Here is a 16772-nt window from a genome sequence, read left to right on the forward strand (position 1 = left end):
AAGGGAAGGGAAAGGAGAGGCAGTGAGAAGAGAGAAAAGCCAGTGGAGTGGGTTTTCTCCTTGGAAGCCAAGGAGGAGACTGTCTGCAGGGCAGAATGGTCTACAGGGCCAGACAATGCTAAAGGCCGGGGAGGAAATGGACTGGAAAGTGACCGTTGGATTTAGCAGCAGGGTACATATTGGTGACGTGCTGAGGAGTGGAGAGCAGCATCGCTTCTTGGCCTTTGGCTAAAATCAAGTGGAGTGGAGAGGAGCGCTGGGTGAGGCGCATGAAAGCGGGAGTGTGGGGACAGTGACACCTCCTTCAAGGAGCCTGGGAAGAGATAAGACAGCAGGGGTTCAGGGAGGGATTTTTTTTTAAGTTTAGAGAGCTTAGAAGGAAAAGCTGATGGGAAAGGATCAGTGGAGAGGGAGAGATGGAAGAGATAGATGAGAGGGAACCTTCTGTAGATTAAGGTCCCTGGGGAGGAAAATAGGGATGGTATCAAGAGGGCAGGTAGAAGAGCCGCTGATTCCCTTGTGGCTGGGAGGAGGAGATGGGATGGGGGAGATGCTGCAAGGTGGCAGAAAGAGGAAAGGGGCACTCTGGCGGCTTTTCTTTTCTCTGTGTGACGTAGAAAGTGGTATTATCTGCTGACTCTGAGAGAAAAAGTGGTGGTTTCAGAGCTTTGAGGAGACAGGAAATAATTTGAAATAGCAGCTGTGGGGAATGGGCAGGAAAGTTTACTAGGTTCTCCTGTAAGGATCAGGGGAGGGAGGTGAGGGCTGTGAATGAGGCTATGATGAGGGCATTGAGGCACGAGGAGCTAAGAAACTTGGCTGTTTAGTAGGACTGGTCTGAGGTTGCGGGATTCTTTACACAGCCCCCATGTGAACATGAAAAGGGTTGATGCTGATCCTTGCCTGGGGCTGGGATTTCATGACGGTGTCAGGAAGAGGGGCATGGGAGTTAAAGGCATTGGTTTTAGAGAGGCGAATGAGCTGGATCATTGTGTCTGGGGTGGATGGTGGTTGGGAGGACGTGCGAGGGTTCTGATGGGAGGATCAGAGGAGTCAGCAGACTGGATATTCCCAGTACTCTGAAAAACAGGTGCAGCGCAACTGAATAGAAGAGCTGGCAGGAAAGGAGGGCAGGTCGTACAAGAGGACTGCAGAGATGCAGTACCTGGAGGTGGTGACGTGGTCAAGGGTGCGCTTTGGAATAGACCATTGAGGTGGGATTGTTAGTCAGGGCGGCAAGCTACCAAGAGGCCAGGGTGTTGACTGGGTCAATGATACGAAGTAGAAGTCACCCAGGACAATGGCAGGATTTGGAGTGGAACGGAAGGTTGTGAACCAGGTGCCAGCATTGCCAAAGTCCTTGAGGATGGCAGATGGATGCTGGAAGGATGGCCAGCAAGTGACAAGGATACCCAAAAGATCTTGTAGACATTTCTACCATAGGCAGTAGGGAGAGGGGAGGGTGCTGACTCACCCCTGACCCTGAGGTATGAGGGATTTGGGGGAGTGGTATCCTGAGGACACAACTAGGGTTCACTTAAGCGGGGAGGCAGTGGGGTCTGGGAGTGAAGAAGTTAAGGATGCAGGTGTCATGGAAGAGAGCACAGGAGAGAGAGCTGGGAGGGAGACAAGGAGCTTGAGGAGGCGCAGAGTTTGGGAGTAATAATATACCACCAGCCAGATTGATATTTCTGTGGAGTGGTTAGAAAGTAGGCCTCTGGAGTCAGACTCTTTGGGTTTGAACACTTGGCCCACAATATATACCAAATCTCTCAACTCCTTGTACCTCAGTCTCTTCATCTGTAAAATGGGCATAATTATAGTATCTACCTTACAGGGCTTTTTATTAATGAGAATTAAATAAAGTAATCCAGATAAGGTTAGATTAGTGATTAGTGCCTGGCAAATGGTAAGTGCCCAAAAAGTATTGACTGCCCTCATCCTCCATTCTCACTGTGTTCAGTATCAGGATCTTTGCTGGGTCTGGAAAACCAAGGGAACGGGAAAGATAACCCAGAGGGCATATGAGTTGGAGACAAAGAGAATGGAGGCTGGAGACCAGGAAGGAGGTGGGGGCAAGGGTCCAGGTGAGAGACAGATGCAGAAGCCATCATGGAAGCAGCTTGACTAGACATGGTAACTGCTGGGGGTGTTGCTGTAGGGGTGGGTGGGAGGTAAGAGGCAGCAGTAAGGGATGGCTGGGAAGTTTTGGGCCTGGATTATTGAAATGCAGACTGTCATTCAGCTTTGAGGAGGAGGATGCTGAGTTCAGCTCTGGAGTCGTTGGCTGTAGGAGACAGCAGGCCCTCTGGGTGGATGCATTTTGCAGGCAGGTGGGAATGCAGGTCTGGTGCTGGGAGTGGCGCTGAGTGGGAGCTGTCTGTAAAGTTGGAGAGGGTAAGAGATATGGCACTGAGTGTGCTGTTCACCTGGGAGAAAGCATGGAGACCCATGGGCTATAGTCAGCACTGCAGGGACATGGGTGTCTGAGACAAGGCCCCTGTCCTCCAGGAGCCCATGGTGTTTTAGGAGAGCTAAAACCAAGACTCAGGCTGTGCAGAGGCTTCAGTGGTCAGAGTTGAAGAGCTAGCTTGAAAGGTGGAAAATATTTTAATGACAAAACAGTGACATTCTTCTTCCAGCTGACAGGATTCCCAATGGATATCATTTGTGCCAAAATGTATGCAAGAAAGTATGCATGTGTAAAAATGGATGCATGTAGGAGGGCAAAAGACAAGAGTGTGTTTACAAAAAAATGTATTCATGGTATTGCATGTCGGTGTGCATGTGTGTATACATGTTCATGTCTGTGCATGTGCACATGTGCATGCATGTATATATGTGCATATGGCCTCAAAGGCAAGCATGGGTGTGTGTGGACAAGAAGAGGTTGAAGGAGGTCATCCCCAGCTGGGACCTCCACTTTTCCTACTTTCATTCTGTCACCCTTCCCATCCTTTTTGGCCTCCAGGGAAGGACAGGGCCCTTAGTCTAGTCCTTGAGGTCCCGAGTTCAGGGTCAGTCACCTCCTCGTGTCTTCCTCAGCTCCCTTAGGCTATGAACTTCCTCTCACACCAAAACATGAAATTTCCAGGTATCGGTGTAATGGGCTGCTTGACTTTTTGCTATCCCCCATTCTTTCTGCATATGGGACCTGCCCCTCCAGTGTCAGCCTATAGGCTGCCTGCCTGGGTGGACCCATTGGTCCAGGTAGGAAGTAAGGAGATAAGACAGGTCTGGGAGCCTGGGGCTGCTGGGGCTTCCAGAGCCCAGTTGGTGTCTTGCTGGCCAGGACTCCTGTCAACTTAAAGGGCACTGGGCTGGAGGAGGGTCCTCTGGATTTGGAGAGACTAGGGCCCCTAATTCAGGCATGTGCCAACTCCAGGATATCTGAGCCTGACTGCCCCGTGCTTCCTTGTCAGGGCGTGACACCGACCACCATGGATTCACACCCTAGATTGTGAGATTTATTCATGAGTGATTCTAGGGGTGGCCAGGTGATAAGGGAGCATTGGGCATCCAGCTTGAGGCTTTGGAAATGTTACTCTTCCTTCCTTTGTGAGCCTTCGTTTTCCCTTCTGTAGGACATGTGCAACCATGACTGAGTGACTGCTGATGGCCAAGGTGCCTTTAGCACTTGAGAGGCGTGCTACTTCCTCTACTTCAGACAGCCCTAGCATCAGGAGCATGGGCCCCCCAAATCCTCTTTGCAGTCTTCTCTTCTGTTTTGTCTCGGGGGCAGGGGCCGCACTGCTGTGGTAGGCTGCCTTTCCACTGTGATGCAAAAGTGTCAGAAAGGCGTGTCTGCCTCCCACATCCCTCTAGGGTACCCACAACCCCAAGAACTCAAACTCTGCAGTCCCAGAGACTTCTCTTAATCTTGCGTCTGTCTCTCACGAGCTGTGTAGTCTAGGGCAGACACTTCTCTCTGAGCCTCCAGATCATCATCTGTAAAATAACAGCAGCCACAGTGCTAGTGTGAGGGATAAATGAAGTAATGCATGGAAAACCAAAGTAAGTGCTCTATACATGTGAAGTGTTTTGGAGTCTTTATGAATAAAGACTTTTCAGTCACCAAGGAGCCCCCAATAAAAATGCCCAGAGATATTAAGGAGTCACTTGCGATGCTTCTGACCAGCAGGATTGGAAATGAAGAGGGGCCAGCAAGCTGAGGATGCAGTACAGAAGCTGTTGCCAGGTTACCCTGGCTAAGCCCACTGAACGGGGGCTGGCAGGTGTGCTGGGCGCTGTCCGTGGTGCTGAATGTCATATCTGGTTCTGTCAGGGCCTGGCTTTCGGAGATCTGTGCAAGCATCTGGCAAGGAGTAAGGAAAGGTAGTCCAGGAAGCCAAGGGCAGCTCCCAAAGCCCAACCCCTCTTGCCTCCTCCAGAAGCACTTTCCTGGCCTCACCCTTCTAGGCCACCGGGATACCATTTTTATGGATACCTGGGCTCATTTGGGTGGTTTCTTACACCATTGCCCAACTGCCTTCTATCCAAGCCTTGTGCTCTGACCAGACCATGAGTCTCTGGAGGTGAGGGCATCTGTGTGCTGAGGCAAATAGGTCTGTCATCTGATTGCTGGGGGCACATGTGCATGCATGTATATATGTGCATATGGCCTCAAAGGCAAGCCCTTGCCTCTTGCTACTGACTCTCCTGGGTCTATTACAGGCTCCTCTGTGATCCCACTCCTAGCAGATGTTTTGCTCTGGCTCTTCTCTGGGAGATTTGATCTTCCTACCTCTTACCTCTTTCCTGCAAATTTATTGATTTGAATGATTTATGTACTCGTTTCATAACATAGCTGGGCATAGGTCAGAGCATTTGACAGAAATCAGTTGATTTCCTCCTTATGACAGTGCTACTAGTCAGGTACTGTGGTTATCCTCATTGAGCAGATAAGAAAACGGAGGTGTGGCATGGTAAGGTGACTTGCTAGTAAACCATGGAGCAGGAATCGAACCCAGGTTGGCTGACTCCAGGGCCCATCCCTCCTCCCACCATATTATACTGTCCAGCAGCTCTCTGATGTTCCAGGGTAGTGGTTTGTGGGAAAGAATGATCCAGGATCCCGACCCCAGCCCAGATCGAGTGCTGGAAATATCCCTGAGCATCTGGAAGCTCAAGATTGAAACCATTAGTCAGAGTGCGAGGAAATGGGTGTTTTTGCCTTATGCAATTTGGTTTTATGAAGACCACTAAATGCAAACATTCTCCTGTTAATTACTGTCTCAAATTTGGACTGTAATTGAGGGAACTAGAGCTGGGGAGAGTGTAGAAACCCGTTGGAGTGGCAGGCCCGCCCGAGTCAGCATTCCCAGCCGCCTTGCATCCGCTCTGTTAATTTTAGAAACTCCTGTAGCCTGGGTGTATTATTAGCTTTATGTACGGAGGGCCACATGGCCCTCAGTGGCCTTTCTATGCACAGTTAAAAAAATTTGTTTTCTTTTGTTTTTCCCAAGAGATTAAATGAAGAGGGATGACAGCAGAGTGTATAGAGGGGTGTTTGTGCGCTGTGCATGTGAATGGGGATACCTGCATGTGGCATCTAATGAGTGTACACAGCTGTCTTTGAGTGAGCTCCATGTGGCTGGGTAGAGCATGCATGGCTCTAGGGCACCCCGTAGGTGCTGAAACCATTCTCCTGGGGCCCATGACTCATTAGCAGATGTGCTGTATTCTTTGTAGTGAAGTGTGAAGCTGAGGGTGGGTCCTCAGGCCTTAGTTGGGTTCTCTCAGCTGGCATACGGGTACTGGGGCCACAGGAGGGAGTGGTGGGTCATGGGATAGGGAGAAGCTGAAGTTGGCCTCTTGGCATCCAGCCTTATCCCCCATAAGGCCCTGTCTTGAGGCTGTGGAGAGCTTGGCTTTCAAAGGAGCTGCAGAAAGCTGACTCTCTGGAAACTGCCCTTCGCCACGCAGCGTGATGTAGGACAGCCATCTCACCCACCTTCAGCGAAACAGGTCCTACCCTCTCCTTGACTCACAGCCCCATTTTGAGTCTGGCAAACAAACGAACAATTTGCTCTGAAGTAATTTCTTTGCAACCTGGAACTCTGCAGGCAGGGGCACTTTGGTTTACAGTGAGACCCTCTGAAGACTCCAGGAAAGCTTATCGCTTTCTTTCCCACTTCCTTCCTCCCGGCTTCCCTGCAGTAAAGAATCAAAGATGGTAGGAAAGTTATTTCTCCTGGGAGAAGACATGCTTATTTCTGCGTGACTTAATACCTTTATCTGTTATTGTGTAAACGTCTAAATTAATAGCAGAGGGAGACAGCTCTGCAGTGCAAGTTTTTGGTCTTGGGGCCAGCCCTGGTATGGCTGGTACTTGGGCAGGGTCCCTGGGAACAATTGGCCATGCCTTCTGGATTGGGGTCTTGGCCACCTGTGTTGTTTCACACTCCAGAAGGCCCCCTGCTTGATGAGTTGGGAGAAACCCAGCGCAGACCTGTGAGTTGGCATTGTGCCTCCTCCTCATGCTGCTCAACTTCTCTGAGGCTTTGCCCTGAGGCTCCCTCTACGAATGACTTGAAGGTGCCTGAGGCCTTAGGAGAAATGATTCTGGAGGCCCTGGGCTGGTCTCTTTCTATCACATTGAGTGGTACCTCACTAGTGCCTGAAATCCCCCCATTAATTCTTGTTTTGAAGCTATCTCTCCCCCTCCACACCCCCACGTTAGGATGCAAACCTCTGAGGGAAGGAGATGGTCAGACATTTTCTGATTATAGGGGAGTGGACTAAAGGGAGATGCCAGAGAACCAGTGTGGGAGAGGGCCAGATCAGAATGATAGGATTCATTACACAGTGAGGAAACTGAGGCCCAGAGTAGGGAGGCCCTATTGGATGTCACACAACATGTTGATGACAAAGCTGGGGCTGGAGCCTGGGCCTCCTGCCTCCCAGGTGCCTGAGTTGTGTCTGCACCTCCCCTGCTCTTTGGTCATGGTCTGTGGAATGTCTCCCTGACAGCCCCTCTCAAGCCACAGCTGACCCTCAGGGAGGATGGGGCAGCCTCGCCTGAGCCTGGGGTGGTGTGGGGTGAGCTGCTCCTTTTGCTGAAACAGCCTCTTGCTTCTCTCTGAGTGTCACTGATTTGCATTTCAGCCTGACTCTCACTATGGGGTGGGGATAGGAGGAGGAAGCTTGTTGTTGGGGGTTGTGGGAACTCACAGGAGGGCAGCACGGAGGGTATCCTTAGTGAATGAAGAGCCTCTTGCTGTGTCATTCCCTGTGCCAGTCTTCACATCTTGCCCTGGTACCCATGTGCCTATCTTCCTGTCTCGGAACCTGCCAAGACTTCTCTCTCCCAGATGCTGTCCCTCAGATCTTCCTCCCTTAGTCTGTAACTTGTCCTCTCTATCCTCCTGGCGACTGACCCCTGTGTCTCTGGGCAGATTTTACTGGGACCTGACCATGCTGCTGCTGATGGTGGGAAACCTGATCATCATTCCTGTGGGCATCACCTTCTTCAAGGATGAGAACACCACACCCTGGATTGTCTTCAATGTGGTGTCAGACACATTCTTCCTCATCGACTTGGTCCTCAACTTCCGCACAGGGATCGTGGTGGAGGACAACACAGAGATCATCCTGGACCCACAGCGGATTAAAATGAAGTACCTGAAAAGCTGGTTCATGGTAGATTTCATTTCCTCCATCCCCGTGGACTACATCTTCCTCATTGTGGAGACACGCATCGACTCGGAGGTCTACAAGACTGCCCGGGCCCTGCGCATCGTCCGCTTCACGAAGATCCTCAGCCTCTTACGCTTGTTACGCCTCTCCCGCCTCATTCGATATATTCACCAGTGGGAAGAGGTGAGTGGTCAGTGCAAACCTCTTGGGGGAAAGGCCACTCCCCACAGAGGGAGTGAGGAACTGGCAGGGAACCTCAGATAATTGAACATGGGCTGTCAGATTGTGGCAGGCACACCTGCTCTAAGAGGACAAATACTAGTAATTTCTTGACTTCTTATGTGCTGGATACTTTACATGCAGTATCTCAGTGAAGTCTGTAACAGCTATAGAGGGAACCATATAGGTACATGTATATACTCATTTTTCACATGAAGAAACAGAGAGACAGAAAGATTAAGTGACTTATACAAGGTTGCATGATTAGTAATTTGTGAACCTGGAATGTGAACTTAAGCCGATCACCTCCAGAGCCCACATTATTAACCACTGCGTTATGTTGTAGGGTTTGTAAATCCATAAGCTTGTTGGGGACAGGCAGGGAAAAGGGATGGGGTGAAAAGGGCCAGTTGGGGAACAGTAGACAGTGTGGTGGATGAGAAGAACTAGAGAACATCTCCGTCTATATTGGATGGCCTCTATGCAGCTCCAGCTAAATTTTGTTTAAGTGGGAATGGGCCCAGGGTTGCTAGTTCTACAGCATTATGAGAAACGGAAATCTGGATTTTTGTACAAATTTTGTTGGCAACTATCTTAGTTTGGGTTCTTCCTGAGCAGACCCTGAGACAAAGATTTGCATGAAAGTGATGTTTTTGGGATGCATTCCCAGGAAAATCTGGTAAGGGGGTGGGGGAGAGGGACAGGGAAAGGCAGAAAGCCAAGCAGTAGTTGGACATTGGAGGGTGTTCTGTGGAGGGCTGTTTGCCTCAGCCCTGTGGGATCCGAGGATAGTGTGCGCCACACCTTGGAGCTGTCCCAGTCAGGGCAAGGGAGTTGGAATGTTTATATCCCCTTACCTGTCAGTCACTGGTTCAAGGCACTGCTAGCCCTCAGCACTTGCAGCCAAAGCAGTTTCCAGCAGCCCGGGCAGGCCTCTGACAAAAGGTGCGGCCACTGGCTGTAGAGAGTGAAATCACGCAGGCAGGCTAGAGTCTTGTGTTCAGATACTGTAAAGGGATCCTAGGGGCTGTGAACACTGGCTACAGGAGGAAAATAAAACATTGAAAAAGAACTGGGCGGGCCAGCTCCGTTCTGAACAAACTTCACTCATCCATGGGCTGAAGCAGTCGTCTGCAGCAGAGGAGCTAAGGGCTTTGCTGGGAGGAAGAGCAGCTGACCTTGCCAAGTGCTTCGGTCTGTGTCTGCCACCCACCCAGGTTACATGACTTGGCAGCAGTGGCAGGCAGGCCAGCCTGGAGGGCTCACTCTCTGTGAGATAGCCCACCTTGGGGCTGGGCAGTCTGTGGGTGGAACAGGCTTCCATGGAGGGCCATTTCCCACTCCATCCCTGTGCCGTGTGGCTGACTTCCCAGCCTCCAGGACCCCTGCTTGCCTGGGCAGAAGTTCCCATGCTCAGGACATGAAGCCCCCCACCCTCACCCCCAACAGCAGCCTGGGCCTCGGCTGGCAGCCCCTGTGGCTGATGGTAGAGGCACGGGCAGATTCAGGTCAGAGGCGTCGTGAACACATGTGCCACGGGAGAAGTGTGTGCACCAGTTTGGCAGCATCGCTCCATGGCAGAAATTCTCTTTGGCTTGGCAAATTTGCATTACTGATGCTAACAGATAGGGGCCGTGACTCTCCCAACGTCATGCAGTTAGACCTCTGGTAGAACTGGGGCAGAATCCAGCTAACTTTCTTGGCCCTCAGCACATAGTGTGGGCTGTCCCACCCCGGTGTAGTGGAATGGCACTTTTAAGACCCAAGTTAAAATCTGGCTCCACGCTGCCTAGCATGTAGCTTTGGGTCCACTTTGCCTCTCTGTGCCTCAGTCTCTTTATCTGCAAAATGGGTGTAAGTTGTACCTGATGTTTATAAAGCCTTAGCATGAAGCCTGCTGCAGAAGAACTGTTTAATATGTGTCCCTCCTGGCCAGGCGTGGTGGCTCACGCCTATAATCCTAGCACTTTTGGAGGCCAAGATGGGTAGATTACTTGAGGCCAGGAGTTCAAAACCAACCTGGCCGACATGGTGAAACTGTGTCTCTACTAAAAATACAAAAAAATTAGCTGGGTGTGGTGGTGGGCGCCTGTATATTTATGATATATATACACACACACACACACACACACACACACACACACACATATACACACACACCTCCCTCCCCACCAAGTTGTCTTAGTAACATTTCTTTGGTTCCTCACACCTAGCTGGCAAGAGAAACAGGGCAAGATTTATGATCCTCATATGTCAAGTGAGGAAACTGAAGATCCGAAAGGCCAGCCGCCCCAGTGGTAGGGCTTTTGGCCTAGGCCTCCTGTCTCCCGGTTCCATGCACTTCCCGCTTTCTCAGATGGAAAGAGAATGACTTTGATTCTATGATTGTTTCCTTTCATGGCTGGGGTGCCTCCATGGGGGACTGGACTTCATTCAGTCCTGCAAGTGCTTGCCGGGCACCCACCTGTGCTGTCCTGGGTGGGGGCTGGGATCAAAGGACTAGGATGACCACTAGCAGAGAGTGGGAGGGCAGCGGCAGGGGAGGAGATCTGTGCGACAGGTCGAGTTGGAGGTGCCTGTGGGACAGAGATGTGCAGAGATGTGGCAGATGGTCTGAGCTGAGGGCTAAGAGGGGACAGTGACTCTGGAGGGTGGCGGCTGGGTCCACGCTGAGGGACTGTGAAGGAAGGATGGAGGCGTGTTTCCCCTTATGCCCTGACACACTTGTCTCCTGGTTTCCGTCCCAGGTGGAAATGTAGGACAGGTTGGCTCCCTCAGACCCTGAGAAACCCCCAACCTTCTGCATGTCTTGGACCCACAGCTAGACTGCCAGGAAAAGCAGAGACATGCCAGCTCCTTCCCTCCACTGGCATCCATTTGTGTCTCCAGGCCTCAGCCTCCCAGGGGCCAACCTTACTCCTCCAGGGCCTGGGGGCTGTGGTCTTTTGTAGGAGTTGGCAGAGATGCCAGAGGCTGGACAGGGTGAGTCCTGGGTTGGAGCTAAGCTTGTCTTTCACGTCCCCACATTACGCATCCTGGGAGGTCAGGCCCAGGGCTCCTGTCCCCACTGCCACCCTGGCCTAGCCACCCTCTTGGGCAGCCAGAACTGGTCAGGTGTGGTCCTGGCCTTTCTCTGGGGGAGGCAGAGGCCCCAGGACACCTTGGGTCAGGCCTCTGAACTAGACATGCCGCCCCATCTCATGTGCAGGAAGGAGATCCCAGGAGGCCAGATGGATGACTCTCAACCTTCCACACGCAAACCTTTCTCTCTCCTACCAGCTGGGGAGAAAATTGCTTTGAGCTAGTTTCTGCCGGGCACACCGCCCAGCCTAGGGCTCTCACTGGACCCCTGAGATTGGACTGGAGTTTCCCAGCTGGCCCCAGAAACCCTGTCTCCAGGACCATAGCCGGCCACTCCAGCCCAGGGGCATCTCCCACCTCCGCTTGGCCCAGAGGCAGCAGCAGAAAGACCATTTGAAGCCCTAGGTCCGTGTGAGAGCTGAGGAGAGGCGTATTTAGCACAGAAAACCCTGGCCTAATCTTTTTCAAGTCCGTCTATGAATCTCTTTCCTCCTTTGGGCCTCAGTTTCCCCACTTGTCAGGTACATGCTGATGTTCTCTGAAGCTGTGGCTCCCTGGGGCCCAGTCCCCAGCTCCATCTGCCTTGGCAAGATTCATGTTAGCTGATCCTGAAGACCTTGTTGTAGCTCACAGGATGCGAAGGAGGATCCCTGCGGTGGGGCTGGGGAGCTTGCCTCCCACAGACTGGGGAAAGCTTGCCCCAGGCTGCCTGGTGAAGCTGCAAGAAGCTAGACCTCTGACCCCAGGCTTCAACTGCCTCCCCCAGCCGGGCCCAGAACAGGTGCCCAGGAGATCTCCTAAGTGTTGGTGGCAGTCAGGCAGTCTTGTGAGTCAGCGTGAGTGGAGTGGTCTAGGGCAGGTATGGACCACCATCTTGGAGGACGTCAGCCTCTTGCCTCCATCCTGGGTGATCTGGGTCAGCAGACTCCCTCCTGAGCCTCTCCAGCCACGCCTCTTCCCTCCCTCCCTCCGAGGTGTGAGCTTATTCCAGGCATGGAGGCTATTGTTAGAAACCACGGTTACCCCTCTTTGGATGTTACCCTGCAAGGCCCAGCACTCCAGTGACCCATCCCAGAAGCCTCTCCTCTTCCTCAGCAACCTGAAGTGGCCAAAGAGGGGCTGGAGGCAGGAGGCCAGCTGGGGCTGCTGTGTGGCCTCTGATGAGTCCCCTTGTCCTGTGGGCCTTGGTTGCCTCATCTCAGAATCAGGTGCTTGGCATCTGCGAGAAGTGATGACATGAGGAGAGGTCCTGGGGCGTGGGTACTGGCCCTGTCTCCTGCACCCAGGAAGGGACCTGGCATGACCCTCAGTGCAGCTGCCTTCAGGCTGCACCCGGGATGCATATGCAGCAGCCTGTTCTGCCAGGCCTGGGGTTGTTGTCTTCAATGCAGACGCTTGTTCTTGAGACACAGGTGGAAGCTCTTCTTCCATGAGGAGAAAGTGAATCCAGAGGAGGGGATTCAATCGGGCCCCAGGAAGAGGCCTTGGTGGAAACAGAGCAGCCTGACCTCTCATTTCTGGTCTCCCCTCGGAACTGAGAAATCAGCTCTTTGTTTGGAGGGCTGGGAAAGAGAGGGAAGGAAAGGAACCAACGTATCCTGAGTGCCTACCATGTGCCAGTGGTGGCTATGATCTCACCTGACCCCTGTGATAGCCCTGAGAGCTGGCAATTACTGACCCATTCCACAGATGAGGAAACTGAGGCTCGGGGTGGAAAAGGCAGTTTCCACCCAAGGTGAAAGATGTGTGGCTCTGTCCTTGCACTGCAGGTGAGAAACTGCAGAAAGTGTGAGAGCAGGGCTTCCCCAAGTTCCATGTGTGGCAGAGTGAGCTGCCTGGACCACCTGACTGGCAAGGCTTGCAGTGGCCTGGAAATGAAGGTGCTCAACCCCTGCAGTCAGAACTAACATCGTAAGAGGGAGTTCTAATGAAATATAAAGAGCAAGGCAAATATTTGCCTGGTGCAACTGACTCTCAGGTGGCCTGTGGCCCCAGCCAACAGTGGGGACACACCAGTGTTTAGCAGCCTCTCCCAGCAACGTCCAGCCTTGTTCTCAGCAACCACGTCCTGGGTGCTGGAGAGTGGTACAGGTGAGGTGAGTGTCCTCAAATCTAGGCTACCCCCTAACCTGAATGGATTTGCCCCCACCAGCTCTTCCCAGGCGGCTCAGACTGTGCATTGTTGGTGCTTCAGCTTTGTGGTGTCTAAAAACCATCTGAAACAAGCCTCTCCAGCCCTCCCACCTGCACCCACCACCCCAGTGCCCACACTGCTCCTCACCGCAGTCCCAGGCTTCACCACCACCATGCTCTCAGTAGGACGTGGAAGTCTGTGTCCCCCCTGCAGGAGAAGGCACCTTGGTTATTCCCACAGGGACAAGGGCAGGTTCCCTGTGGGCTGCATCTGCCCACAGCGGGTACCTTTTTGTTCTTCCACTGTCTACACTAGCAGGAGCCCTGCTGACCACCATCATTCTCGTCACTGTCACCATCGCCTTCACCTTCATCGCGAAGCCCTTCTCAGTTCCTGAAACCTTACCACATGCTCTGTGCCATGTTCATTGCTGAGATCACAATAAAGGCAAAATTAGACAAGGACCTGATCTTAGAAGAAAAGGAGTAATGAAAAGAAAAAGGTAATACAGAAGGAAAGGAAGTCATTGAAGGAAAACGTGCCACCCTCGATGCTCTGTCTTTAAGGCCCAGCATGATCTGTCCAAAGGAGCAGTTACTGTGGCCTGTGACAGTCTGGGACTCTTTCTAGCCATGCCTGGAGACTTCCCTGAGCTCCCATATGGTACCCACTCATTCATTTAGATGTACCCACATTTATTCAGGCAATCAGCAGACATGTTTGATGCCTGTTTGTGCTAAGCATGGAGGAACACAGAAGTGAGAAATAGAGCAGAGCCCTGCCTCACGCAGCAGCATGCAAGTCAGTGACTGTCATTTCAGATGGTGAGAACTCCGGGAAGAAGAAAATATATCAGGGTGAAGAGTCACGGTGAGAAAGGGAAGGGAGGGCCCTTGGCTGTGTCACACACAGAGATCCGGTGTCCTTCCTTTCCATGGAAGTGGCTTTTGAGCCAAGACAGGATGACAAGAAGGAGCTGGAGGCAGCACGCAGGCAGATGGAAGAGCAAGCCCAGTACTGAGGGCCTGGGGCAAGCGTGAACTGGCCTGGGGCGTTCAAGGACACCTCTGTGGCCAGAGATGGCCTTGGGCAGAGTCGAGGAGGCTGGTAGTTGGGAGCCAGGATGCTGAGGGCCACAGTCGGCAGTTGGAGTGTATTCACGGGTGCAGTGGGAAGTCATTGGAAGGTTTATGGTAAGAGGGTGACATGTTCTGATTTATGTCTCCAAGAGGTCTTTCTAGCTGCTTGGTGGAGAATGGCTTGGAGGGGTGGGGAGCTTCATCAAGAGATGGGGCCGTCATCTTGGGGGTGTTTAGATTGGGGTCATATTGGGATTGGAGGGAAGTAAATGGCTTTGAGATGTCCACTTTGGCAGTAGAGCCAAAACCACCTGGATTGCTGGTGGATGGGATGTGGGGAGGGGTGAGACACTCACAGCTGGCTGGTGGGTTTTTGTTGCTCAGCCTCACCAACAGCGGCACCAGTTGTGAGATGGAAACAGGTTTTGGATGTATCATGTAGAGATAGACCGAGACAGCTGGACATATGAGCCAATTTGTGTTACTCTTAGTGTCCACCTGTGTGTCTCAGGCATGACAGAAGCAAGGAACTGGGGTATCCCAGGGCTTGAAAGAGGAGCACAGGGAAGGTTGCCTCCAGCAGAGGAGGAGCATTGCCGACCTCCACAGCCCCTTGTGATGGGGGCAACACAGTTGCATCCTGGGGAGCCCTTTAGCCAGGGAGACCCCACTCAGGGTGCTTCCAGAGATGCCCTAGACTTTGATACCCTCCACAACTAAAGAGACTTTCAGCAGAATTCCTGCTGCCCTGACAAGCCAGGGGTGGGAGGAGAACGGCATGCTTGTGGCTGTGGGCTCTGCTACCAGCTGTGCTGTCCAGCCCCACAGCAACATCTGGGCTGCTCAGAGCCTGAACCAGCCTCTCTACTGACCTCCCCATTGTGCCCTGCTTGCCTTGCTCTGTTGCTGGGTTTCTATATACATGTTCCCAAGTCCCTTTCCTGGGTGTGGCTTCCTTCCCCAGCCAGACTGTGAGCTCTGGGCAAGCAAGGGCAAGACTTTCCTCCCTGCCCCATAGGGAGGGGGCTTTCTTGGGTACTGACACAGGCTGATTTCCAGGGGACATGGCATAGACATTTGGGTCTCCCTGAGGGTACTGCCAGGAAAGAAGGGAAGAAAGGCCCCACTGGCCCACACTCCGGAGGGCTCCTCTTCTCACAGTGAGGAGTCTGGGGGCTCTTTGCAGCTCTTTTTTGACCACACTTGAGTACCCAGCCTTCCTGGCACAGACACCTCTAAGCTTGCTGCCAGGGCCTGTGCAGGGCCCTTCCCAGGCTGTGTCCTGAGGGGACCATCCTGCCTCTATGCCCACCCCTTGACCCACTTACAAGTGACTGTTCACAGGAGTGGCATGGATGTGGCTTGGCTGTGGGCCAGGGTCCCCTGCTGGGGGGCACAGTCAGGGAAGAGAAGGGAGGTGGGCTGTGCTCTGGAGTGGTTTTCTAAGAGCTCTCATTTCAAGCCTGACCCTCCAGGGCGTTATGATGGTGCCTTCTGTCAAGGTAGGAGAACAGAATATATTTTCCTTTGTTGGCTTGACTTACGACTTTATCCAAATCTGTGGCTTGTGGAACTTGATTTGCACCTTGTCCTGGACTCTCCAACCCTGGGGCAGGCCTGCCTCATTACCCCAGCTCAGCACTAGGCCATGTGCCTCGGGGAGGCTGCCGTTCTGCCCCCATGGGCCCCCGTCTCTGCCTTCTGCGCCCTTGGCCTCCTGCACAGCTTTCCTGTCTGTGGCAGAGGGCTGGGTTCTGAAGGCTGGTGTCTCAGTCAGCTCAGGCTGTGACAACATAAACACCAGAGGCTGGGGGACTGAAATAACAAACACTGCTTCCCACAGCTCTGGAGGCTGGAAGTCTGGGTTGAGAGTGCCAGCACGGGGGCTTCTGGTGAGGCCTTCTTTTTTTCTTTTTCTTTTTTTTGACTTGTAGATGGCTGCCTTCTCCCTGTGCCCTCACAGGACAAAGAGAGGTCATCTCTGGTCTCTTTTTATAAGGGCACTCATCCCACTCATGAGGGTGCTAACTTATGACCTGATGACCCTCCGAAGACCTCATCTCCAAATGCCATCACATCCAGGGCTAGGAATTCAACATAGGAATGTGGGAGGGACACAAAAGTGCAGTCCTTAGCAACTGGGAAGTGAAGGAGCTTAATCATAATGACCCCACCCTTGCATCTGTGATGGGTGTGCAGAGAGCACTTTGTTAGCTAGTTTAATTCACAAGCAGCCTTGCAAAGCAGGGGGCAGATGTCTAGCTTGTTTGCGGGGGAAGCTGAGTTGTGGTGGTGGGGAGGCAGGTGTGGAGGATGGCCGGCTCTGAGACTGTGAATGGTGCTGTGCCACTCGCCCTCCCCAAGCCCCTGGTGTCTTAGCTCAGACACCAGGGAGTTGGGCGAGCTGGGGAGCTAGTGGCATCCTGGACAACCAAGACTTAGAAAGGTTAGGATTTGCCCAAGGTCATAGACATGTCACATTCACCTAAGTGTTAAGGAGGCAAAAGTGGGATCTTCCCCCCAGCTGGTGCTGGGGGCTCTGGTGCTCAGGGACCTGCAGGGGAGAGCCTCACTGTCTCAGGATACAGGTGCCTGAGCACGACCAGCCGCAGAGAATGGAC

General features: G+C 52.7%; 1 protein-coding gene and 1 long non-coding RNA gene across 3 annotated transcripts in view; one reads left to right on the forward strand and one right to left on the reverse strand.

Moving 5' to 3' along the window:
- HCN4 (hyperpolarization activated cyclic nucleotide gated potassium channel 4) overlaps window positions 1-16772 on the forward strand; it is a 49565-nt gene that overhangs the window by 18420 nt on the left and 14373 nt on the right. Inside the window, exon 2 of the mRNA XM_031668500.1 lies at window positions 7398-7821. Coding sequence (XP_031524360.1) covers window positions 7398-7821 — 424 coding nt within the window. The remainder of the gene's footprint in view (window positions 1-7397; window positions 7822-16772) is intronic.
- On the reverse strand, window positions 3143-15833 carry LOC103885926. Of its 2 annotated transcripts, XR_001904456.3 has the most exons (5): window positions 15696-15833; window positions 13220-13279; window positions 10322-10433; window positions 8715-8815; window positions 3143-3948 (listed from the first exon to the last, which is right to left on the reverse strand). It is a non-coding gene; the product is annotated as an uncharacterized LOC103885926 (long non-coding RNA). The 2 variants fall into 2 exon arrangements; XR_004185109.1 differs by lacking the exon at window positions 10322-10433 and having other exon boundaries at window positions 8715-8897.

This window comes from Papio anubis, chromosome 7, assembly GCF_008728515.1.
Source record: "Papio anubis isolate 15944 chromosome 7, Panubis1.0, whole genome shotgun sequence".
NCBI classification, from domain to species: Eukaryota; Metazoa; Chordata; class Mammalia; order Primates; family Cercopithecidae; genus Papio; species Papio anubis.